This window comes from Ictalurus furcatus, chromosome 10, assembly GCF_023375685.1.
Source record: "Ictalurus furcatus strain D&B chromosome 10, Billie_1.0, whole genome shotgun sequence".
NCBI lineage: Eukaryota > Metazoa > Chordata > Actinopteri > Siluriformes > Ictaluridae > Ictalurus > Ictalurus furcatus.
This window is the reverse complement of record NC_071264.1, coordinates 16935949-16963633: the sequence shown is the minus strand read 5'-3', so window position 1 is coordinate 16963633 and position 27685 is coordinate 16935949. Positions and strand designations below refer to the sequence as shown.

Genomic DNA, 27685 nt, shown 5'->3' with positions numbered 1-27685 from the left:
AGACTAAAATGTAATATTTTATTAATAACTCAACTATTAGTAATTATAAAGACTGAGCAATGCAGTATTCCACAGTTTCTCATTGATGGTATAATAAGAATGACATGGGGCTAACTATTACACACATTTAAAGGCTGATAAAGACAGCTACATTCATGATTCTTTTTCAGTGTTTGAAGTTCATGATCCAGGTCCAGATTCAGAGTGATCCAGATTGGCCTTGTCCAGTTAGATCTTCATTTGTCTCCAATACAACAAAAATCACAAACTTTTCTTAGTTCAGTTATATCTATTTCTTATTTTAGATTTTCTAATTTTAGAGCATGGCTTCTCAAAATAAAAAAAGACCCCTTTTCTGTAAAATAAATCCCATGGATTTCCTCAGTACAGATTTATTTTACAAACATAATTCAGTTAGGCTCATTATTTACTTGTGTAAGTAATAACATTATAGGCTATTTTTTTTTTTTAGCTATAAAGCTTTTTATTCCTGAACATTTCACTCACAGAACACATTTCTATTTTATTTGTAAAGGTGACATTAAACAATAGGGATTATTGACATATATTCCATTATTTGTATTTGTTTAATCATTGAATTTTTGTGAGGGTACATCAAATGAAAGTAATAATAATAAAAATATTTTGCTTTGTTTTTTTGTAACTAGGTGTCACAAAGTGTTATCAGGTTTAAGGTAGCAGTAGAAGGGGCTACTGAGACCAATGGATCAGTAGTATATTTTTACTTACAACTACAAATTGAATGTACTGTTTCTCTAATTTATTTGACATTTTTAAGGTTTTAATTTGAGTCACCTTCATATGAAATATTTACATGACCAGTCAAACAGAATAAAAAGTGTATGTGTGTGTGTGTGTGTGTGTGTGTGTGTATATATATATATACACATACACTCCTGTGGAATTACATTTTATTTATACTTTATTTTAATTGTGTGCACCTAGACATGTGTTAATTTGAGTTTTGCATCAAACATTTTAATCATCATCATGATTTTACTTTTGCGTATAAGAAGACTGTTAATGAATTTCCGTTTCTAGCTTTTCCCCAAATAGTTCACTGCAGCAAACTCTCTCTCTCTCACACACACAACATAATTGTTACCTATTTCCACCACTGTAACAATACTTTAAAATATCTATTTCTTATTTTAGCATTTTGAAGCATTTAACTTCAACTCTTCAGTTTCACCAAAAATGTTAATAGAGTGTGAAAATTTTTAACTGCCAGTGTATAAAATGTTTTCATTTTCTCATGGATTTTCATTCCACATCTCAAAACAGCAGAAACTCATCTGATAAGTAAAACAAGCATTTCTCATATACGCTCACTCTCAGTGTGACGTCCATTAGAAAACATCTGCAGTTCTCATTATTTTTTAAGAAATAAGGTCACAACATGCTTTTAAAAAAAATCCATTTATAGCTATTGATGTTGTGGAAAGTCTGCAAAACAAGTTCCTACTGTACTACTTCCCTCAAAGCAGTTATAAACATATATTCCCTCACCAGTCTCTATTTTTCTCTCTCTTGTTAGGAAATGACAAAAAGACAAAATTTGCTGACACTGGAGACTCCTTCAGAAAATAGTGAATAAAAGCATCTGTGCAGAAGACTTCATGACAGCAACAATTATATGTTTTTCTTTGTTAAATAATAACACTTTTTTTTCAAATTTTTTTTGTTTATTATTAGTCTTAGATTAAGTGGCATGTCCACCATACAAGTCCCATGAATGAGCTGTAACTATAGAAACAATAACGTATTAAAACATGTGCATTAATATACAATTCTTAAAAAAAAATTAAGCAGCTGCTATAGAATATAAATCAACACATTCTGGCCAGGGTGCATGGTGGCTTAGTGGTTAGCCTCACACCACCAGGGTTGGGGGTTCGATTCCCCCGCTGCCCTGTGTGTGCGGAGTTTGCATGTTCTCCCCGTGCTGCGGGGGTTTTCTCCGGGTACTCCGGTTTCCTCCCCCAAAGACATGCATGGAAGGCTGATTGGCATGTCCAAAGTGTCCGTAGTGTATGAATGTGTGAATATGTATGTGAGTGTGTGCCCTGTGATGGATTGGCACCCTGTCTAGGGTGTACCCTGCCTTGTGCCCCATGCTCCCTGGGATAGGCTCCAGGTTTCCCCGCGACCCTGAAAAAGGATAAGCGGTATAGAAGATGGAATCTAATCTAATATAATGTTGTATGAAACAAAAGAAATAGCGTTTATGGGAACAAATCCAACAGAACAAAAGGCTCAAAACTGCGGCCAAAAAACACAAACAAGACTGAAATGAGTGAATAAATACATATGCTAATTAACTACAGCTGTGTGAGATTAGCAAACCTGTGAATCTGAATGAAGCTGAGTGAAAGAGATTGGGGAAGTGAGAATGGATGGATGCTGGGAGATGAATTGATATTAAATATGATTAAATATGATCAATTTTTGTGCTTTAATTTTTCCAAGGGTAACGTGAGAATAACCAACACATTTTCGTGGAATTTTTTTTAATGAATATGTTAAAATAATGTTATGCAAAAAAGGCTATTTTCAGTTTCTGTCCTCTTGGGTGTTTTTGTTCAAGAGTGCAGCAGAAGAGGTTGTTTCATGATAAACACTATAACGCATACAGTTTATCAGGAAAATATCTAACAACATCCTTTGTGCCATCATTTTGGAATTGTAAACTTAGACTATTTTACTAAATTATCCTATCAACACACTACACCTGTAGTCTCATTTAAAATGCCAAGAACTATGAATATACAGCTCTGAAAAAAAATTATCTGCAAAATTATCAGTTTCTTTGGGTTTAATATTTATAGGTATGTGTTTTGGTAAAATGAACATTTTTGTTTTATTCTATAAACTACTGAAAACATTTCTCACAAATTGCTTACAAAAATATTGTCATTTAGAGAATTTATTTACAGAAAATGACAACTGGTCAAAATAACAACAAAAAAGTGTTTTCAGACACAAAATAATGACAAATAATGCAAAAAGTTTTTTTTTTTTAAAAATGTACTTTTCCTGGTTAAATAAAATTTGGTTTAAGTTTTCAGTGCCTCGTTAAGTAGAATGAGGCATGTTTGTGTTGGAATTCAACAGATACTGGAATGGAATGGCTGCCATACATGTAGGGATGCTGATTTAAGAAAAATTTGGAGTGATCTCTTAATTTTTTCCAGAGCTATACACAAATATGCAAATTAAAATCCTGCTTAATGTCCTTCTGCCATTTCGAATAGACTATCATCAACATTAGATGTATTAGGTAGCAGAAAACTAGCTCACATTTATCACAGATCGACACGAGTATGGTTTCACTATCGAGTCTTGATTTCTCCATTTTCACAATGATTTATTTAACAGCCAAACTTGTCAGAATATACTCATGGCAACAAACAGCACTTTGTTTTTCATCGCTAACATTGGCTAACCTAGCTAGTTGGCTAGTTAACTGTTAGGAAACTAGCCTACATTGGTCACAGAATCACAAAATCACAAGTCACTTTTCTGTAGAAACACAGAGAAAGATTGGTTTCTCTCAAGCTTTCTTTCTCATGTCACCTCAGGGATTACTTCCTTGCCAAGGATTTGGATCTACATGTGAATTTCTGTAAAGCTGCGTTACATAAAATTAAATGGCACTAAATGAAAAGTCTCTGTTGGAAAAGGGAATGTTAACAAAAGTGACCCAAATATTAATGTATGCAGTTTTTTCATCCATGAAAGAAGAATAAACCATTTTAAAAATCATGTTATTAGGTTTTGGAGTATGTTAACAAAATAGACTTTTCATAAACATAAATGACTGACCAAATCGTTAAACTGAAGGTGCCGAATGTTGATTAAGAAGGAGGAGAGACACTCCGCATTGACATTAATTCATGTTCCTGCTTTGGTTCATCGGAGATTTGCTCCCTGAGACTGACAGGGCGCCCTATAGAGGAATGAGTGAGTCTGCGCATAGAGGTTGAGTAGAGGCTGGCGATGGAGCCACGAGACCAGTCCATGCGAGGATAAATACGTTTCAGTATGGAACGACGGAAGAGGATGTAGACCCAGGGATCCAGGATCTGGTTCCAGGTGGCAAAGCGAATGTAGAGCAACAGTTTGGGGATGTCCAGCTTTGATGCAGACAATACTGTCTGTGCAATAAACACCTACATACATAGAGACACAGGTAAAGCAAAAAGGGAGAAAGAGATAATGAAAGTTAGATTACACAATTACAATTAAAACAGAATACACTCCTATACAGTCTTTAAGTACATTCATGCAGACTAACTACACAAAAATAAACATACATGCATGCATACAAATCAATACAGCAAACACACATGCACACTCTGTTGCACCTAAAACTCTCTCCACACACATCATTCAGGTTGAGATATGATTTTCCTTAAACTGTGCTTGCTATGTAATTCCTGACAGCAGACAGCTGCTATCCACAGCATGAAATAACAAGGACACACTTGCAGTCATGGGAACATGTTTACCACATTCAAGTTGAAGGATAAATCTTAGCTGCTCTTTAATAAGCTTTCTTAGACACCACGACCATATGATGCTTCTCATGTAGTGAATAAGGAGCTGCATGGCCATCAGGTATTCAGACACACTTATTCACATCTAGGCACAATTTTGAGTAACCAGTCCTCATACTGGCATGATTTTTGAAAGTGGAAGGGGAACCTGAGTACCTGGAGGAAACCCATGCAGACACATGCAGAATATGTGAATAACCCAAGCTCAGGATCAAACCAGGGACCCTGGAGCTGTGAGCCACCAATGCTACCTGCTGTACCTTTGTGCTGCCCTTCATTTTTATATAAAGGATTGAAATTTCAAAGTGGTAGTATGTTAATTGTCCACATCACTTTCTGCGATAACTGAACCTTTAGACTTTGGGAGGCGGGGTTTAGGGGGTGGAACGATACTAGGAAGGAAAAATGCCGGATTTGTTACAGCTACACAGGGATTTGATTTATGTATAAGGCGTTCCTCACCGATAGGAAAACGCTATCGCAAGGGATTCACAAAAAATAATGTTTCATAGCGTGTTGTGTTTTGTGTGACGGTGACACTGGAGAGCTAGCAGTCTAGTTAACGAAAACATGTAGAACAAAACTAAAAAGGTGGTCACTTTGAGTGGGTGTAGTTTCATTATTAGTGTTCTCTTTGTATTTTTCTACCTGTGTAGAATGGTGCGGGAGGAGTGAGGGCAAACCACAGCAGGCAGTGTGTTGTCTCCTCGGAGGCGAACACATCCACTTCCACTTGGCAGAACCTCCGCCATATGGCATCCACCACTTGGTGGAGCCTCCAACCCCCGGGCCTCAGCCCCTGCCTTGACAGGATGTCTGCACCTACATTCCGGCTGCCCGCAATGTACATTGCACTCACTGACAAGAACCTTCCCTCTGCCCAGAGAAGAATTAGTTGTGCCTGCCTGAACAAGGGGCGTGAATGTAACCCTCCCTAGTGGTTGATATATGAGACCACCGCTGTGTTGTCTGTCACAACTAACACATGGTGACCTCTTAATTGAGGAAGAAAGAACTTCAGTGCTAGAAATACGGCCCGCATCTCAAGGCAATTTATATGACACTCCAGATGAGGGCCGCTCCAAAGACCATGAGCTGGACAGCCATCTAAGACCGCACCCCAGCCCATGGGGGAGGCATCTGTCATTACTGTCTTGCGATAAGGAGACGACCCTAGAGTGTGACCTGAGGCTAGAAACTGGGGACACCTCCAAATACTCAGAGCACATAGGCATCGCCGAGTGACACTGATTACTCGCAGAGGTTTCATCCTCGGACGAAACCCCCGACTTTTCAGTCACCACTGAAACGGTCTCATGTGCAAAAGGCCCAACGGTATGATGTTGGCTGCTGCTGCCATAAGCCCCAACAGTCTCTCGTATAGACTGGAGGGGATGCCCAGACCCACCTTTATCTTGCTCAATGTTGATAGGTTCGATCCTGCGCATGTTAGGGATAGAAACGCCCTCATCGTAGTAGAATCCCATATAACCTCTAGAAAAGTTGTTCTCTGCACTGGAGAAAGCATACTTTTCTTGAGGTTCAACCTGAGACCCAAGCTCCTCATGTGGGCGAGCACAACATCTCAGTGTTGAAGTACGAGTTCCCTGGATTGTGCTAGAATTAACTAGTCATCCAGGAAGTTTAGTACATGGATGCTCTGGACTCGCAAGGGAGCCAGAACAGCATCCATGCACTTTGTGAAGATGTGAGGGGATAGAGCTAACCCGAAGGGAAGAACCTGATATTGGTATGCGTTGTCTCTGAATTTCCTGTGCCTGGGCAATATTCGTATGTGGAAATAAGCATCTTTCAGATCTATCGTCACAAACCAGTCCTCGAACTGAATCTGTGGCACGATAAGTTTGAGCGTCAGGATCTTGAACCTGTATGTCCGAAGAGTATGGTTCAGATGACGGAGATCTTAAATACGCCGCATACTCCCATCTTTTTCACGGACCAGGAAATAACGGCTGTAAAAATCTCCCTCCCTTAGGGAACGGGGTACATGTTCTATGGCCCCTTTTTCCAAGAGGGATCTTACTTCCTGTGCTAACGTTGAGCTCTGCTCTGTGCTGAATACTGCGGTGAGTACACCTCTGAACCGGGGGGGTCGAGCTCTGAACTGGAGCCGGTAACTCTTTTCTATGGTAGACACATTTGGCAGTAGTTTCCATGCTGCCAGATGGTCTTTTAGTGATGTTAACTTTTCCACATTCTGTTGGAGGGAGAGCATCAGATTTTCATTGCCCTGTGACAGCTCACTGACCAGAGAACGATGAAAACTTGGGACAGCCTTGGCTAAGGAAGGCCCTACAGTAGCACTGGGGGCTATCTGCCCTAACAACCTCGTGTCCCCTGATATGTCCCTCCGTGGCCCATCAGGACCACTCCTTCCTTGCCTGCTTGGCTTTTATGATCATTCTTAAATCAGACCTATTAGCAGGCTGTGGCTGTGGCCACCCGGTCCCCGTGGCTCTCAGCGGGTGGAGGTGGGCCGCCATACACTTGCTTTCTGTGCCTCCCCCGCACTAGCGCTGGCCCGGGCTCCACTCATGGATGCCTGGGTGAACTCCACATGATGGGGATGGAATTGGCTGAACGCTGCCGTTTGCTCTTTTGCCTCGCAAAACCTGTCGGCGATGGCATTAACCGCGCCCCCAAACAGGCCAGAAGGTTTAACAGGGGCATCCAGCAAGGAGACCTTATCTCCCATCCCTGAGAGGGAAAGCCATAGGTGCCTTTTTGCCAGAACCAAGCTACACGTTGAACGGCTGATATGACAGGCCATTTGCTTGGTCGCCCGGAGAACGCAGCTCTGCCACTGCCTTGGGCCCAATTCCCTCCTGAGTGCCGAGCTCACTCAGCAGGTCTGCTTGGTAGGCCTGCAACACTGCCATTGTATGCAGTGACCCACAAGCAAGAGCTGCTGCCGCATAGGCTTTGCCCAACAACACCGAAGTGGGCATACATGGCTTGGAAGGCAAAGCTGGCCCCCCTAAATTACCTGCCATCGATGGAGAGAGGTGGCTCGCAAGTGCCTCCTCCACCTTCAGCATAGCTAAATAGACGTGCTGCTCACTCCCCATGATGGCTGAGTAATCAAACGTTGCGGGGTTATAAACACGGCTAGTGTATGGTTTTCCCCAGAAGCGTGATATTTCATCATGCACTTCTGGAAAAAAGGGGAGTTTTCTGTGGTGTGAGGGAGATTTATTTTCACTGGAGAGGAAGCGCTCATCCAGCCTGCTACGAGCCACTTCCTCTTCCCCAGGCCAGTCTATATTCAGCTTTCCAACTGCCCTAGTAGTCACCTCAAGCAGCTCTTTATATGCTTGAGAGCTGCTCTTGGTTTGTGGTGCAATGGCAAAGTGGGTGTTTTGGCTTTCCATAGAGAAAGGAGGAGTCGCAACGCGAGCTCCAAAGTCAGGCAGAGAGCTGGACCCAGAAGACAAAGCAAGAGATATAGCTGTGCTCTTTCACATCAAGATCAATATGAAATCCCAGGACCTGAGCCGGCTGGCTGCCACGGCAGTGGCTGGCCCAGATCCGCGAGGCTTCCTTCGGCCGAGAAGAGAGCTAGTCACGAGCGGAGCTGCCTAATTGTAAAGCATTCACAATGCTCACAGTCAGACCCCTTGAGGGCTACTGTGGCATGCTCAACCCCTAAACACTTCACACAGAAAGTGTGTCCGTCTCCCCCCGTGATGAAACGGGAGCAAGGTGTAACACACTTTCTGAAATCTCTCTCGCTCATTCTTTTTTTTTTGCTTCTCTTTTTTTTTTAAAGGGATGGAAAAGTCCAGAGATTTTGAGAAAAGATAGAGAGGAAATTAAGCGTCTTTTTTGTTTTGTTATAGAAACGACCGACATGCAGTGTCTCTGAAGATAATAAGGCTGACGGCACGGTGCCATATATATATCAGGCGGCATGCTTAATTGCCACGTCACCTGATCACGGCAGGCATATAAATAGGCATGCTGTTACACAAGCTTCAGATGCCGGTCGCGCGAGAGGGCGCTCCCACAGCATTATGCTAAATGCAACGTGGAGTTCCGTTTGAAAAGGAACTTCCCTGCAACATTAAGGACTAGATCTGATTTTTTTGTGCTGAGGTCAATTTAAACTGTTTGCTACATTAACCTTGTAGTTCTAGTACAAATCTAAAGAAGCAAACTTCAGACTCCAAACATGTTTCACCTGAATGCATTTGATGTAAATTATTATTTTTTTTTGTCACAGATTTCTTTTATCATTGTAAACCAGTGAGTCACTCTACCTAAAAGAGCTGATTTCCTGAACAGCACACACACACACACACACACACACACACACACACACACACACAAAAGCATTATGAGTTATAAAAATGAGTTATGAAGTATTGTATGAGATGCTTTCAGAAACTTTTTAAGCCATGGAAGCTCAAGTGCACAATCTACTATGAGGCACTACAGCCTAGCCAAGGGGTCTTCATTGTTCTCCACAAAGGGCCGGTGTGGCTGCAGGTTTTCATTCCAACCGAGTAGGAGCCACACCTGATTCCACTTGTTTAATCAGGTCATCTTGGTCTCCAAGCAACTATCAATTGTACTTCCTATTTGGCTGGTATGAAAACCTGCAGCCATACTGGGGATTTGAAGACCCTTGGCCTAGCCAGCTAGCAAGGGAGCCATTGTGATTTGCCTCAGTGCGTTTTATCTCAGTCCAGTCATTTACTCAGGAATCAGTGCTAGTTGTTGTTAATCTGGATTAATCTACTCGCCTCAGTCTAGACTCTTGACAGAGGATGTAAATCCAGGGGTCGCATATCTGATTGATGGTGGCCATTCGAAGGCAGAACAGAATAAAATGGTTGTCGACAGCATCAGTGGATAAAACAGTCTTCAGAATGTAGATCTGTCCGGGGGAAACATGGTTAGTCAATGCCAGGAAAATCCCCACATGGGGTTTGGACTCTTGGACACATTTCCTGATGTCCTGATGTAAAGGTTACAGACAGCTTTCTTTCAGTCAGCAGTTTTAACCACAACACGTACAAAAAGGTGAAAGGACATCAGTGTGATGAAAATGAGTTGGATCAGAATACAATATTTTTATATTATACTGTGTAATTATAATAAGACAAATTTGTGAAACATTTGTGATGTGCGCAGAAATCTCCTGAAAACACACTGGTGAAGCCCTGAGGTGAAAAATTTGTCATTATTTTAACTAAAATTATTTCCATTTGTTGGATCATTTTAATGCTGTGATTCATCCAAACACACAGATGTGGCTGATTTATTTACTGTATAATAAACAAATAAAGACAAAACTGAAATTGTAACTTATGAAAACAGTAAAAAGAAAAATTCACAAGGGGGAAATTCACATTTTCACCTTCCAGTGGCTGTGTAAAATGATATATTTTTTAATATTCAAATGCATATTAATATTCAAATGCATTTTAAGTAGTTGCAGTTCAAATGCATTAAAGACTTTGACAACACTAATTTGGATAAATTATTAATAAAACAATTAGCTGTTAGTTCGTAGACTGATTTATATAGCAGTGCCATAACTACAACCATTTTGTAATGTTTAACAAACAGGATGTACTGAGCAGCTCCACTCCTCTATCCCCATATTTATTTTAGAATTTTGCCTTTTATATTCAATGGAATACATTTATATGAAGATAATTATTTGATTACAGATTTGATTACCAATTTTAGTCCTACACATTTTAAATACATTTAGACGATTTGACATGTAGCATGAGAGCTGCATATATAGGGATTACAGAGGACGACTTCCTGTGCCACCGGACATGATTCTTCCAGAGGTGGCTTATCAGCATGCAACACGGTTATGTCACAGAGCACAGTGCATTTCCTGAAAACTGCCTTCTCACAAAGTGCTGCTCGAGGAGAACCTAAGGAGCCAAAACCACTCCAAACTTAATTTAAAGCAATCATCATTGTGTTGATTTATGTGAAATATCCTTGTATTGTACACAGTTTAAATGATTAAGAAACACACAGTTTACACCATTGTTGCACCGTGGATGCAAATACAAATTCCTGACTGAAAAAAGATATTTTAGTCTTTCCTCAGGTCCAAATCAAGAATGTGCCCACAGTAAACTGTGAATAAAAAAGTATTTGTACAACAGTGTGAAGCCTCTGAATCTAATCAATGAAATATTATAAAGTACAACCAAAATCCAACAAAAAACTTTCTTCTCCCAGGTTGCATTGTATTTCAGAGTATACCCTTATCATAATCTAATTATTACAGTAAATCAATTTCATGGCAAACCCCCCCCAAAAACTACACAATTTCACCCTCACCCCAAATGTAGCTGGTCAGGTGGTATCTTCTTATTTTTGCACTGGAGCTAATACACTAATATAGCTAACACATAAGTCATTCTCACCCCCAAAAAATCTAATTTATCAACAACAACCTGTGAAGCTGAATGATGTAGCATTATAGTGTGGCCATCTTGGACAATAGAAATCACTTTTGTCCTCAGTGAAATTTGGTCGAAGTCTGCCCACTTTCCACAGGCTCTGCCTTCTGAAGTTTGATGATTCAATGATGCCGATTCCACTTTGACATTAAATTTGAAATATGGACTTGCATACTCCTAGGGAAATTGGAGATACTACAATATGTACTTTTAAGGGAAAACAAACTAATATTTGTTACTAATATTGTAACAGTTTTAATAAGTTGGTACGCAAGCATTAATCTATTAATTACCATAGAATAATAGACCAAACACAATGATACAGCATAGCAATTAAACAAGGAAAGTAAATCTTTGTGGAACTTATTAACTGCTTGTTCTCAGATCCTAAAGGGAGTGTAAATGATTGCTTTTTTATTTGGACTTTCTCCCTGATTTAGTCTTGGCCAAGTACTACCCACAAGCCAACTCTCCCATAACATGACAGTGACTAGCCAGGGACAGGAAACTTCTGAAGCCAGCTGACTGCATCTTTTTGCTGTGGTGTAACATCGCTCCTAACATCTTGGACTCCCAGTCACAGATGGCTGCAGTATCAGATTTGAACTCATGATCTCTGAAGGATGGGGCAAAAACATTTTTGTTGCACCACTCAGGAGCCCAATGACTGCTTTATAAAAATTTAAATTCTTGTAGCTCCAGTGTAAAAATAATGAAGCAAACCTCAAATGTGTTTTCTCATCAACTGCATTTGGAGTAAAAAGAAATTGGGCACACTGAGCCTTTAGTTATGAATCTTTTACTAAAGTTGTGTATAAATGTTTGTGTAAGACTAAAAAAAAATCTGCTGGATTTATGAAAGTTTTGGAAATGCCGATCTTTTTAGTACCTGTGCATGTATATTGCACCCTTGAAGTGCAGGGTACGTTCCCAACACACCTTATTTGCATGTGGTAACACCCAGAAAACTCCATAAAAGTTCAAGTGCACAGACAGCTGTGAGCACGAAATGAACGATGAAAGTAAAGGCTGACGTGCAAGTTATTTTGACCAGAAATGAACGATGAAGGTAAACGGTGAAAGGAAGAAGTGGAAGTTATTTTGACACACTTCTATGCCAATTAACTAATTTAATATTGAATAATATATAATATTATTAATAATAAGTGAGGATTAAATCTTCCATCAGATGAGGCATTTGTTTATGGCTTTGCGCAGACAAACCTGCCTGTCCTCCTTTTGTAAAGAGGCATTTCTTTCCTCATAATTAAAAGATTAGTTTTATATAGCATTTGTTTTGGCTTGCTTTCTGTATTTTTCATATTCTTTAATGCCAATAAAAAAATGTCCAGTTTTCATAAAACTTTCTTAGTCTCTGACCTAATGAACTAGAATGAGGATGATGTATAGTGCCCTCCACTAATATTGGCACCCTTGGTAAATATGAGCAAAGAAGGCTCTGAAAAATCGTCTTTATTGTTTAACCTTTTGATATTTTGTTAAAAAAAATCACAAAAATACTCTCTCATCTATATCAAACAATTGCAAACACAACACGGGTTTATATAAAAAAAATCGTTGTTAAATATATATGTGCAACAATTATTGGCACCCCTATGAATTCATATGAGAAAAATATCTTTGAAGTATATTCTCATTGATATTTTACATATTTTAGTATACCTGGGTGACTAGGAACAGGAAATTGTTCAAGCATGACTTCCTATTTCACAGGGGTACAAACATGAGGTAACACATATTGGCCAAATTCCCATAGTCATTCATAACAATGGGTAAGACCAAGGAATATAACTGTGATGTGCGGCAAAAGGTTGTTGAGCTTCACAAAATGGGAAGTGGCTATAAGAAAACAGCAGATGCATTGAAAATGCCCATTTCCACCATCAGGGCAATAATTAAGAAGTTCCGGTCAACTGGAAATGTTATGAATCAACCTGGAATAGGACACGAGTCTATATTGTCTCAACATACTGTGAAGAGGATGGTTCGAGTAGCCAAAAAATTTCCAAGTATCACAGCTGGAGAATTACAGAAAATAGTTGCGTCTTGGGGTCAGAAATTCTCCAAAACTACAATCCGAAGTCACCGACATCACCACAAGTTGTTTGGAAGGGTTTCAAGAAAAAAGCCTCTACTCTCATCCAAAAACAAACTTAAGCATCTTCAGTTTGCCAGACACTACTGGATCTTCAAATGGGATTGGGTTCTAGGGTCAGATGAAACCAAAATAAACACCTTTTTGGCAATAAACACCAGAGGTGGTTTTGGTGCACACAGAGAGATAGCCATATGAAAAAGTACCTCTCACCCACGGTTAAATATGGTGGTGGCTCTTTAATGTTTTGGGGCTGTTTTTCTGCCAGAGGACCTGGACATTTTGTTAGGATACATGGCATCATGGACTATCAAATATCAACAGATATTAAATGAAAACCTGACTGTCTGTTGGATCTTCCAGCAGGACAATGATCCAAAACATAAAACAAAATCAACACAAAAATGTTTTACTGACCACAAAATCAAGGTGCTGCCATGACCATCCCAGTCCCCTGACTTGAAAGCCATGGAAAACCTGTGGGGTGAACTGAAGAGGAGAGTCCACCAGCGTGGACCTCGAAATATGATGGATCTGGAGAGATTCTGTATGGAGGAATGGTCTCAGATCACTTGCCATCTATTCTCCAACTTCATCAGCCATTATAGGAGAAGATTCAGAGCTGTTATCTTGGCAAAGGGAGGTAGCACAAAGTATTGACTAAAAGGGTGCCAATAATTGTTGCACACCTATATTTAACAATTGTTTTGATAAATTTGACAATTTGTTTGTGCTTAAGATTTTTTTTTACAAACCTGTGTTTAGTTTACAATTGTTTGATATCCATGAGAGAGAGTATTTTTGTGAATTATTTGAACAAAAGATCAAAAGGTTAAACAATAAAGACAATTTTTACCAAGGGTGCCAATATTAGTTGAGGGCACTGTAATTTGAAGTTGATCAGGTTGAGGTTTATATTAGTTAGTGTTCTTATGTGTAAATTTCCACACACTCAAGAGCAGGATATGAAGAAGATATGTTTTACCTGAATTTAGGGGATTTTCATGAATACCAAATTTCTTGTGCAAATACTTATATTTACGAATAAATTCAGCATAATAAATGAAGCCAATTGCGTTGATTTTTTACTGAACCCTTACTATGAGACAGCACTGTATACATTACAAATTACCCTTGAGATATCCCAATTTATTTTTTATGAACTGGGGCCTCACTAGTTATATTTAAGTCACTTCTTTGAGAAATTCATGGGATTCCTCTGATTCCCCAACAATCACTCCTCTCCTATTTCCTGTCCAACACCAGAGACAGTTTTAGTTCTTGTGCATAATGGAAAACTTTATTTGATAAACCAAGACTCCACATATTCATATTACATAGCCACACACTTACCAGCAGTGGATACCAGCAGATGGATGCAATGACCATGATAAGGATGAGCTGCACCATCATCTCCACCTCATAGTCTCTCCGGCGCTGGGTGGAGTCCTGTCCACAGCAGACCCTCAGCAAAGTGACCACGCTCACTGTGTTCAAGATGAAGGACACGGCCAGAGACGTCAGCCCGACCAGTGAGAACACCAGGCAGAAGGCCATATCCAGGGGCATAGAGCTGATGTTCAGGAAGCACCACGAACCTGGGATCTGGAGGTGGTAGCTACCCAGACCGAACAGAGGCAACAGGCTGATACACCCAGCCGCCACCCACACGCTGGCCATTATGGTGCACACTCGGCTCTTTGACATGTTTGTGGAGCGGGCAAAAGGCCGGGTGATGCCTACAAATCGTTCCACAGCCATTGTAGCACCCAAAAGAAGTGGGCACAGGCCATAGAAAACCATGGACATGCCCATGAAGTTGCAGAAGTGACAGTAGGGGTCCAGTTTCATCCAGTTGAAATGTGTGATGTGGAAAGTGACCACGATGGCTCCAGTGACCAGCAGGCCCATGAAGTCAGTCACCACCAGGCCGCATAGGAAGAGAAGAAAGGATGAGCGAGAGCGGCTGTGTGTTTGCTTGAAGGACTTGACCAGCACCACAAATGCAAACAGGTTGGAGCTGAGGCCCAGCACACAGAACACAACCGAGAAATAGGCTGAGGCGATGGTGTGGCTGATTTGGAATGGGGGTTTGTTGATGGAAAAGCAGAAGGACTGATTTAATGCCTCTTGGCTTGTGTTGTTTGAGTGAAATGGCATCATGGTGGCACACTTGCTTTATTTGATTTTTCTTCAAATTAGTCCTTTTGGTTGGGTAATAGGGTCATCCTGTGGGCCTCACTCCAGATCTGCCAAACTAATCAAAACACATAATAATAATAAAAAAGTGCTTATATATGACCAGCTGCTTAACAGGTCTATATTCACTCATTGGCCACTTCATTAGGGAACCCTGTACACCTGATCATTCATGCAATAATCCAATCAGCCAGTCATGTGGCAGCAATACAATGCATCAAATTAGCTTAACATCATATCAGAATGGGGAAAAAAAATTGTGATTTCAGTGACTTTGAATGAGGCATAGTTGTTGGTGTCAGATGGGCTGGTTTAAGTAGACTGGAAGACCTGATGAAGTATTTCCAATCTTCTAACTGCCCAATTTCGGTGAGCCTGTGCCCATTGTATGTTCAGTATTCTGTTCTTGGCTGGCAGGAATCTGATGTTGTTCCACATCAGGTGTTCCTATTTAAATGGCCAATGAGAGTAGGGCTGCAACAACTAATTCGATAAAATCGATAATTAAAATAATCAACAACGAATTTCATTATGGATTATTTGGGTCTGTGACGTCACTGTGGATAACCCCGTCAGAGACGTCACTTCGCAATGGTGAAAAACGCATTTCTATGAATAAAACACCTCTGAAAAAACAGTGGAGTTCACAGAGTGAGCTGCTGCGGGAAAAGTGCACGATCCAGGTCGTCCAAGACATGAGAATGTTTTATATTAAGCGCTTCAAACAAACTTGTAAGTGTATTAACGTGGCTTGTTGTGACAGATAGGTTTCTTCAGACATGTTTTCTTCAGCGCAGAAATGACATTTTTACCTTTATATCCTTATCTGTAAATGTTAGAAATTCACGCCAGTATTTCCATTTTACATAAAGTCTCGTCCTTACAGCAGGCAAGTCTCCATTAAACTTCACTGAATGAGCACGAATCCGCGCATGCACATCAATCAAACAGCATGCAATAGAAAGGAAGCGCAATAACTCTGTCTAAAATATACATTTTGATCAAACATGTTGTTTGATGCTATATTTAGCGATATTTAGAAACAAAAGTAATTGTGTTTTTTATGAGAGCGGTAACTGTAATGGGGCTATAAAATGTAATTGTATATAAATGTAAGTGTCATACATTTACAGAATAAAGTATCCTTACAGTGTTCAAATGAGTGAATATGTGTGTTACTGCAGAACATTCAACCTCTTACCAGTTAACACTTAGTTTGTGCTTTTGTTTTTCTTTTTTTAGTATTTTAATATAGTGATTTAACTTCTGCTTTAAAGCTTGTGGACAATCAGTTGATTTTTTTTGTTTTCAAACTATAATGTTAATATTGAAAAAAAAATCCTTTGCACAATGTATAGCATAACCCACATAGATACATTTAATACATTTTTCATTGCCTTCAATTTGCACAATGTTTGAACACAACATCGGGCCGAATGTGAAATAACATGTTTTTTCGAAGAAAAAAAAATACAGATAATAAGACATCTTTTAATCCAACTAATCGATTAATCGAAGAAATAATAAACAGATTAATCGAATATCAAAATAATCATTAGCTGCAGCCCTAAATGAGAATATGTTGTATGCTACAAGGGCCTAATGGGCTACTTGCACAAACACATTACATTATATAAAAAAACTGCACTTTTGTTTCCAGCTTGTCTGCTATAATGAATATAGTGCTATTTCACGCCAGATGTCTGCAGGAGCTATGTAAAATAAACGTCAGTGACGTTCATCATACAGTATATGTAAGAACACTTGCAAAGCTAATTTTAGAAAGCTGCAGAAAGGTGTCAGACTGTATGCTTCATCCTACATAAACTATGAAGGTAAGAAACTACCCATAGAAACAAACACCCAAGCTAAATTTAGCCCAATACTATGACTTTATTATAAGACTGAATGTTAGATGTTGCTGTCTCACTGTATTGCTGAATGTAAACAGTGCTAATGGAGACACGAGATTTGTGCTATTTCAAAAAGCAAATATGCTATAGCTTTGAGTGCAAATATCCGATTAGAATGAACCAGATCAGACTCTTCCACTTACATTAAAATTTTTCTTTTAATCACAAACATTTCTCAGTTCACTTATATATAATATCTTACTTACTGATATACTGTATATAAATAAATAAATAAATACTGAAAAAAATTCAACTATACAATAAAGGAAGGAAGTTCCATTAAAGTATCGAACCCTTTGATTCAACATGAAGCAGAGCAGCTTAAGTATATGTCCAAATATCTATGGCTTTGAGAAAAATTTGGGGTCATTGAAACTTTTTTAAAAAATCAAAAACTTTCCTGGAAATGCGTCTCACTATGAGTGTGTATTTGTGATTTGCTGCAATAGTCTGGTTTACTTTACACACTAAACAAAAACAGTGTAGAGACTTATTGGAATAGTTTGACCAAAAAGTAAATGCACACACTAATACTTCTTAGTAAAATTAGTATCATGGCTCCATGATATTAGAAAGGCAAATGACACACTCCCAATATGTCACGGCTCACGGACTGCACAAAAGTTAGAGGAAATTATTCAAAATATTGGTAGAGTGACTGGAATAAGGAATGGAATGACTATCATTTGTAATGTTTATTTGGAATTAAATATTTATTATTAAGATTTTTTTCCTTTTTTGGGTAACTCTCTCCACAAGATCGAGAACCTTCTCTGTTTACAGGACATAAATGGATTTTGGCACCAGGCAGCCCTTTTAATGACTGATCTTTTTGTCAAAACAGCATGCTCAGAATAAAGACTTGCAAAAACAAATGAGTCAAAGACAAAAATGGAGCTCATGTTTGATCAGATTCAAGCCAGTTCCTAAACAGATGATGATTGAAGTGTCTTGGCCATAATTCAGCATCGTATAGCTGCATTGCATTCTGAGATGTTGAGTCCAGCATTTGAGCCAACATCTCTACTGCCTCTATATTGGATATATACATATATGTATATATATGGATATATATATATATATATATATATATATATATATATATATATATATATATATATATATATATAATTATTACTGCACATATATATATATATAATGTGTATATATATATATATATATAATTATTACTGCACATATATATATATAATGTGTATATATATATATATATATATATATATATATATACACACATATATATTTATATATATATACACATACATACACACACACACATACATACACATACATATATGTGTGTGTGTGTGTGTGTATACACACACATATATGTATGTGTATGTATGTATATATATGCAGTAATAAAATACATGGCAATATTTATATATGATTTAATAGCTTATTTTGTTAAATATCAAAAATCTAAAACGTGTGCATTATAGCTGACACCTAGATGAACACTTTACAGTTGGTTATATGACTGTAAGTCATTCCCTTCAAATGCTATTGAAGTTAGAAACGTGTTTAACAAAGTCGTATATAACTTTAGAGACGTTCCTTAAATTTCCGCATATCTGCGAATGTCGACCGTCCCACGTCCAACCAACTTTATTACAGTTTACAACCAACTTTACTACAAACTTATGGGCGCAGAAAGCCATTTGGTACACAGTCTGACATCAATAGAAAAGGAAAACTCAAAACTGAAAGTAATTATATAGAACATTTTTGTGACTTAGATTTCAAGAAACACTTATAAACTATGAGCTAAACACTACAAAAAATGTTTTCATCGTGTGATTTCATCTGTTCTTCAGCCGTCACAACTGTTTTTTGATGCCCAACATAACGCAGCTTCTTTAGTTCACTTTTATAGACTGTTTCAATAAAGCCTATCATTTATTTTTATTCTTGAGTACATATTCATATAACATGTGTGTATCCTAGCTCTTTTTTACGCAGAAAGTTGAAATACAACAGGAATATTTAGGACCAAATGTATTAAATTACAATAGGAAAAACTATTCCTTCGTTCAGAAACACTTCAGCCAGTAGGGTTTTGCAGATCCGTAAATATTAAAATTAAATAGCTAAATAAGAGTGCATCAGGATCATTATTACCTTACGGATGTTTCTTCATACTTCCAGAGTATTAGTTTGGTGGCTCGTTTCTCCTCATGTTGTCTATAAAGTGTCTACCGTGTCCCAGTTTGGGCGTCTCACATGAGGGATCTGTATGGAAGGCCAACAGTATCATAGACACAGCAAATATTTACTAACCCAGCTAACACGGAACAAGTTCTCTCAAAGTGATTTAAAAAACGTTTTTGCAGTAACGTTAGTAGGATGTTTTTTTTTTTCAAAGTTACATGTTTTTGGTAAACGTTCTTAAAACATTAGCATAAAACGTTATTCTTACATTGTGTTAAAATCATTACTACATAAAAAAAAATGTCTTGACAAAATTAGTCATAGTATTAGAAAATTTGTAAAAAAAAAAAACCAAACAAACAAACAAAAAACAACAACAACAACAACAACAAAAAACACCCAGATGTATAGTAGAGTAATGCAATTGATTAATAAATAAATAAAACAAAAATCACAGTTAGTTATTATTGTATACTTATTTGTACATTATGTAAAAACATAAACAAGGCTATAGGAAAATTTAAAAAAATTAGGGGCTTTAAAAAAATCTGTTAAAAAACATCAGTATAATAACATTTGCGATCACAGTGAATGAGTAAATACACAATGTAAAGTGGAGTCTTTTTTTTTTAATCATCCCTACATCCCTATTCGAATTCATTTCTACAGTTTAGCACAGGGGTGGGCCCTGAAAGGGCCGGTGTGGGTGCAGGTTTTCATTCCAACCAAGCAGAAGCCACACCTGAGTCTACTGAAAGCCAAGATCAACTGATTAAAACAGGTGGAATCAGGTGTGGGTCCTGCTTGGTTGGAATGAAAACCTGCACCCACACCGGCCCTTTCCAGTTCAGATTGGACACCCCTGGTTTAGCATAATCAGTTGTGTGTGGTTTTGGGGTGCGCTTGCGCGCCAATCAAACACAGTGGAACGGGTCGACCATTGACAAACTCACTCAGCGAGACAGCAGCTTTCAGGTAAGTTGAGTGACTTTTGTTGGTAGTATGAATAAAATACTTTTATAATCACAATGCTGATTAGCTTAAATTTGCAGCAGATGCTTATTTTTATTAGTATCCTCTAGTTCTCTCTTTCAATGTAGCAAAAATGATTTTCATGAGAACGCCTTTGTAGAACTGAGATTCACTTCAAGTAAATCGGCTGGCTAGATTAGCTTGGAATGTCTCGTGCCCGCGCAGTTTTACCTCCAGTTTTCTGCTTGATGTGTTGGTCAGTCCGTCACAATGAAATCCATATTTAAAAATTTGTCTTGTCAGTCGACCACAGTGATTGCAATTTTTACATGTTAGACAAGCTCCTTTTGAAAGTGGATATCACGGTGATAGATCCTGCGGCTCATCTCAAATTTGCTGTTTATGACAACAGTCATATGACAGTGAGAAATAATTCTGCTACAGTTCCTATGAATAAAAACTAAAGAGTCTCAAACTCTTTTTTATGAGTTCCATCAGAGTTCGTACAAGGAGCTTAAAGTACTTGAATTTGGCTCTTTGAAATGTAAGTACTGGAAAACCTTGAAAAAATGTTATCCAGAGGTGCTTAAAAAGTGCTTGAGTCATAAAAAGTCAATAAATGCAAAATCATTAAATATTTTTAAAGTGCTTATTTTTTGATAGAAGACGAATACAATCCTTTCACTCAATATATGACTCCCCGCTGCAGCCCTTCCCTCTCCTCCCGCTATGCACTCACTCATTTCAATAGAAACAGTTCCAGTCCACTTCTCAGCCCTGTGAGTGCAAGGTCCTGCTTTCCCCCAGGAGCCACACCTCTCTCTGCGGCTACTCTGTTGAGTGAGGGACAGAGAGGAGCAGCACATTCAGTGTGAGAGAAAAAATAAGAAAGATATTCTGTCGCTTCTAACTTTCTCTCTGAGTGATCGTTTTACAATCGTTTACAACCGTTGTGTTTAACTTATTTGTATAGTGATTTTGTCAGATGACATTGTGGCTACAAATCAAGAGTTTAGCAGTGCAGAGCAGCAGCTTAGAAACGGCTTGTACTGTAAGTGACAGCTGGTTGACATGTAGTCTTAATGCGCCACGTTTCAGTCACTAACCATAGATCTCTAGTGAATTTGTACAAATGTTATTTAAAAAATAAATTCTTAATAGATATTTACATAATTAAAAGAAATTGAAATTAATGTTATAAGTTATATAGAAATGTTATATAGATTATAATTTCAAATTAATTTTGTCAAGTAAAGTGGACGAGCTTTCCTGTGACAGACCCTTCAAACTGAGAGATCACATACAGTAGTTGAGATACTCGTTCCCGAGTCGAGGTGTTTCCTGGTGTAAAGGCCCATTCACTCTAGAGTTTGAGAGTTGGCTTTCCCCAAGGTCATCGTTCCTGTGTAGTGATTGCATTTCTGCATGGTATAAATTCTCTTCCATAGACACAAGTCTTTGAAACAAATGCAATCCTTCCATATTGTGTGTAACTGGTAGACTCCTTGAGTATAACCAATCAAACGGCTTCTATTTGTCAGTAAATGTCGCAAAATAACAGTCTTAAAAGTTATTAAAAATGCAACAGCATGTTCATATATTATTGATGTAGAGTAGAGATGAAAATTGCTGTGCATTTATTTGTGCTATCACAGGATATGTGTGGATCAGAAGACATTGTTGTGTTGTCTCCCCTCTACCCCCTCCACTCAGCAGATTACCACCTACTTTTCTAGCATTTTTCAAAACTGTGATGAGAACTAACCGGTGCTGAATAGGGCACTTATGTTGTAGATGGATGTAAGATTAGATTTGAGTAATATTGGCACAATAATCTGTTTATTAAAAAACATTATTCCATTATTTGCTTGATTTTCTAGACTAGTGTTATAAAAGAACAAAATTATTTTGAATTTGAAGAAGGTACTATCCATTTGTTATGATTGTGTGGTCTCTTGAGTGCATCTGAGATGCTTGGCTTTGATGTTCTGTGCAAACAGAAGTACTGTCTACAATAAGCTGAGAGGTAAAAGGTATAAGCTAAGACAAAGATTTTATTAAACTGTGACTAAATGTTTTTCTCGCCAGTGCAACTTAATTATATGAATAGAGCATATCATTCTATCGCTGGATATGTTATTGTACCAAAATCGCACACAGTGAACCCACGGTACGATAAGTGAACAAACTGTTCTTGTTAACATTCATTGTTTTAGTCATGAAGGATTCAGTGTTTTAACTAATCAGCTTGAGTCGATGATTCAGCGACTTGCTCACAACATGAAAGACATTTGGATATTTGACATTTTGGACATTGTCATTTGTGCCACCACCTACTAATTTAAATATCTAATCTCCAGAAATTGTCACTAGACAATTGGATGAACAAAATTGTATGAACAAAGTAATGAATCAAAATCCCCACCATTTGGAAACCATAAACATTTGACAGTTTTTATACTTATTCTATTTTATGTAAAACTCACCACACTTTAACACAACACAGTCTTCTTTTCTCACTGCAGTCTCTCCCCAGATCCTCTCAAATTTCTCTCCAGCCTGATGGCCCAGTATCTGAATCTGACATATTACAGAGAGGCATAATAGACCCCAGCATTTAAAAAGATTGTATTTATAACCAGTAATGTGAAAAATTAAGTAAACCCCATGGAAAATGTTGCCTTTTTTGACATACTCTTCCATGCAATATTCTTTCAGTTGGAAGATGTTTGAGGGTTTTCTTGCATGTACTGCCCTTTTCAAAATACCCCCCCCCCCCCCCAACATTTCAATGGGATTCAAATTCGGGCTTTGACTAGGCCATTAGGCCACAGATCATTATCCTGTAGAAAAGTCCACTTTCGGTTCAACTTCAACTTTTGGACAGATGGCCTCACATTATCTTCAAGCACTCTTTGATATGATGCAGAATTAATCAATGAAATCCATGAAAGGTATCTTGGGTCTGCACCAACCATGTCTGCTGTTACTGTGGCCAAACAACTCTATCTTTGATTCGTCTTTCCAAAGCACATTATTCCAAAAGGCCTGGTCTTTGCCTATATGGTCATAGGCAAATGGTAGACAGCAAATGCTTTTTCCTGACACTCTGCCCATGCAGGTCAAATTTGTGCAATCTCTTTCTGATTGTAGAAGCATGCATTTTGACACCAACAATTTCAAGACTTACTAGCAGATCCTGTGATGAAATGCTGGGGTTCTTGGTGACTTCTTTTTGCATCAGACGGTCTGCTCTTGGGCTGAATTTGCTGGTCCTGGACTAATTGGCAATTGTTGGAAATCAGTGCCATTTGTAGATTATTTTCCTTACAGTGGTATGATGTATTTCAAATAATTTGGAGATCTTTTTGAATCCCTTGCCAGACTCATAGGCATCCACAACCTTTTTTCTGAAGGCCTTACAGAACTCTTTAGATCTTGGCATGATGACACCACACACCTCAATAGCCAAGGGAACACCAGACACTAGATATGAGAGAGGTATAAATAACACAGGTTCCACCTGCACTCCCTAAGCAGGGTCTAATCATTGGCACCCAATCTTGAATACCTTGAATACCTTTTATGTGTCGTTTGATAGAGTTTACCAACTTTATTAATAGGCACTGTGACCAAATGTTTTCTTAAATACAGTGCCCTCCACGAATATTGGCACCCTTGATAAATATGAGCAAAGAAGGCTGTGAAAAATTTTCTTTATTGTTTAACATTTTGATCTTTTGTTAAACAAATTCACAAAAATACTCTGCTCTCTACTCTAGTCAGGTGTCCACAAACATTTGGCCAAGTGTACATACAGACTAACTTTAATTGTTTTCATTTATGGATTTGTTTTGGATTGCTTTTCCTTCAAGTCATTAACATGAAACAAATGAAAATATTTTAATATTTTATATAAATAAAAAATATTTACTAAATTGGTGTTTGCAGTTGAAATAAATAAATGATTTAAACTTGTCAGCATAATCCATATATAAAAATGCAGTAACTGATCACCAATTATATTATTTGAATCCGAACAATCGAGATTCAAATTAGTGAGTTTCCTTATACATAAATTTACAAAACCTTATGAATAAATGTATTCATATCCAGTTTGATTAATGTAGCCCACTGTTAGGCTAAAAAAATTACTAAATTACTTCAATCTGTTCTCTGAGTTTAGGCCACGCCTCCTCTCTGTGTCTGACACCAAACTATGTGCTGAGGATGAATGTGATTCAACTTCATGACTATTTTTCTAGCTATTGGTGTGAGTCCAGAAAGTAATTAAATTGAAAAAGATTTGAAATTGCAATTGTAAACTCAACACTGAGCTGTTAAATTAATATCTTAACATTTACAAACCAATGGCAACATAAATATAACAAAAATACCATTATTACATCTTGCCATGGCCATTTAATATTTTTATTTCATGTCATTGGCCTCAACTAGTTTCCTATCAAAAAATGGTTTAAAAAAATGGATATAGCGGTAGAACTTAATTATATTACAAGTATATGAAAATACAAATGAACCTGTTGTGTTACTGTATCACACTATATTGTGTCCTCCATTTCGAGTTGACATTTCAGTGATTTGATGCGTCTCCCCCACAGTTATGTAGGCTGAGAGAGACCGAGAGAGAGAGAGAGAGAGAGAGAAAGAGAGAGAGAGAGAGAGAGAGAGAGAGAGTACAGAGTAGAGTTACATTTAGCAGCATGTCATAACCTAAAGAATCATGCTTTATTACTGCTTTGAATCTGTCTATGAATGACAACAAACTCATTTCTGAACACAGCATTGTTCTTGTAACTTTTTTCATTTTAATTCCTAAAATGAAAAATAAAAATCCCTATCAGTGCGGTTTATGATATTTACTATATTAAGAAGAACATTTCACATTTTCCGTGAAATTCAAGACTGGAATCACCAAATGCTAATGTTTAGGGGTGGGCAATATGACTACAATCTTATTTCACAATAACAATATGTTTTCTCAGGTAGGTCTATCAGTAGTATTCAAGTAAGAAATGCTATGGAAATTGAACAAAGCATTTAAATGTCAAATAAAATAGACATATTAGACTTATTACTTAAATAGACTTGATCCTTATTAAATTTACAGAAGTTATTCAGTCAAATGAGTGAGTGAGTGATTTTCTCTTAGTCTTTTGATGTTTGATTAACATTAATGACATAGACAGCAGTAGGTTTATTAGACTGCTGTCATTTTAAGACCTAATGCACAGATCCAATCTACTGTATTGACACACATCCGATTTTCCCCCAACTGTTTACATTCACTTTAAGATATAATTGACTGTGTTTGCATGAATACAAACATTGCCCAGACCTGCCCAGACCTGCATTTTGACATGATGTGTGTGTATTTATTTGACTGTCTAAGCATTATTAGCTGCTAAAGAAAACTCAATTCAGCACTCCCACGATGAGGCGGCCCCCTGGTCAGGCAGGGAGACATTCATTAACTTCATGTTATCTTACTTTTATGTTATTATTTATTTTTTATCTTTCTTTTCATGTTACACATGACGCGGACTCGACTGTACTCTGAAACATTTCAGAGTCCAAAATGTCAGAGTCCATGTCAAGTTCGAGTACAAATTTAACCGAGTGCGTTACAAGTCCAAGTTTGTTCATAATTGGAATCAAGTACGATCCCGAGTCCGAGATCGTGTATCCCGACTCTACTTTTTAGCATCACTGGCCTAAATGTTTCAGTGCTATAGTGCAAATCAAAAAAGATGCTGATCCTATCTTGGCTATAAACAGAGAGGAGGTGGAGAGTGTTAATGACATTAAGATCCAGAGTCTACATAACAAAAGATCTCACATGTTCTGTCAATACCTCCTACTTGGTGAAGAAAGCACAACAAAGGCTATTCTTCTTGCGGAAACTTAAGCAGGCCAGACTTCCTGCCAGCTCTTAGTGAACTACAACTGCAGCACCATAGAAAGCATACTCACCTATGGTATCACAGTGTGGTATGCTGGCTGCACTGGGGAAAACTGCACAGATTTGTTCCGGATAGTTAAAACAGCACAGTGGATTATAGGCTCTGACCTCCCGAACTTGGATGTTGTGTATGCTAGCCGATTACACACAAAGGCTAGCAACATCATCAAAGACTCCACCAACCCAGAACACAGAATGTTTTTCCCCTTGCCATTGGGGAAGACGTACAGGGTCAGCAAGTCCCACAGAAAAGTGCAGTTTCTTCCCCAGAGCTGTAGCTGCCATCACCCTCAGTACCTGCCCAATCCCCTATGGCTGTTAAGGACTGAGGGCTACTTCAAACCTATCTTAAAAACACTGTGCTATAAAAACATAAATGCATTACAATACACTCTTTCACTTCTTATCAACGTGCAATATACCTCCAATGGTTTTATATCAATGTGCAATATATAAATTTCAATAATCAAGTGCAATATACTCATGTGCAATATTTGTATATATTTTACAGTGTACTTCATTTTACTTATTCTTAAGTCACTATTTTTAAAACCCATTCATTTTAAGTGTAATGTTTAAGAGTCCTTTGTTGCTCTCTGAGAGTTGCCACACTAAATATCATTGTATTGTATACAATGACAATAAACTATCATACTCAGTCTTACATTAGATCACTATTCCTTTAAGACTGATTAGTCTCCTGCAGCACTAGATTTGAGACAGTAATTAACTCTGGTACTTTGGAAAATACAAAAGTGAATGCTGCCAATTGGCATGTCAATAAAACCCAACAACTGTAGCTCACCACAGCCATGGCAGTCATCCAAACTGAGTTTCTCGAGGTCTACAGCAGCAGCCATTTTGTTGCTTCACCCATGAGTGTTATGTATGTGAAGAGGCGATCCTATCCTGTTCAGCATTTGCTAACTGCACATATAGACTGTGTACGTTCTCCTTCACTCTCAAACACATCCTTATAAGGGGCTCTGCTTTTCCCCTTGAGGCAAGCTACTGAATGTCTTCAAAGAGATTCCACTTCTGGAAAGAATTAATGGGATATAATAAAGCTGCGTATTCTTAACATCTCAAGCACAGCAAGGAGCTTTAAGGTTTTAAGAAGCCCTCCATTGCTGTCATGAATATTTCTGATTTATTAACTGAGATCAATGCAAAACCAGAGATGTGCAGGATCTATCCTCAACACTAAGTCTCTCTCTCTCTCTCTCTCTCTCTCTCTCTCTGTCTCACACACACACACACACACATTCCTGTGGAAGGTCTGCACAGATGGCTTA

At 38.1% G+C, this 27685-nt stretch overlaps 1 protein-coding gene across 2 annotated transcripts; it reads right to left on the bottom strand.

The window, feature by feature from the left end:
* Positions 1–850: 850 nt before the first annotated feature.
* On the bottom strand, positions 851–19902 carry tbxa2r (thromboxane A2 receptor). Of its 2 annotated transcripts, XM_053635020.1 has the most exons (4): positions 19406–19902; positions 14508–15411; positions 9347–9480; positions 3926–4193 (listed from the first exon to the last, which is right to left on the bottom strand). In XM_053635020.1, exons 2-4 carry the CDS (start codon positions 15315–15317, stop codon positions 4061–4063), a joined length of 1077 nt encoding a protein of 358 aa, XP_053490995.1. In that variant the 5' UTR covers positions 15318–15411; positions 19406–19902; the 3' UTR covers positions 3926–4060. The 2 variants fall into 2 exon arrangements, with proteins under 2 accessions (XP_053490994.1, XP_053490995.1); XM_053635019.1 differs by lacking the exon at positions 9347–9480 and having other exon boundaries at positions 851–4193; positions 19406–19895.
* Between the last annotated feature and the right edge of the window lie 7783 nt (positions 19903–27685).

Bases quoted from the DNA above. Each gene is read 5' to 3' on its own strand.
- tbxa2r (XM_053635019.1), bottom strand. From the start codon at position 15,317: ATGATGCCATTTCACTCAAACAACACAAGCCAAGAGGCATTAAATCAG. The intron at 4,194-14,507 runs GTAAGTGTGTGG...CTATGTATGTAG, and splicing joins TCTGCTGGTATCCACTGCTG to GTGTTTATTGCACAGACAGT.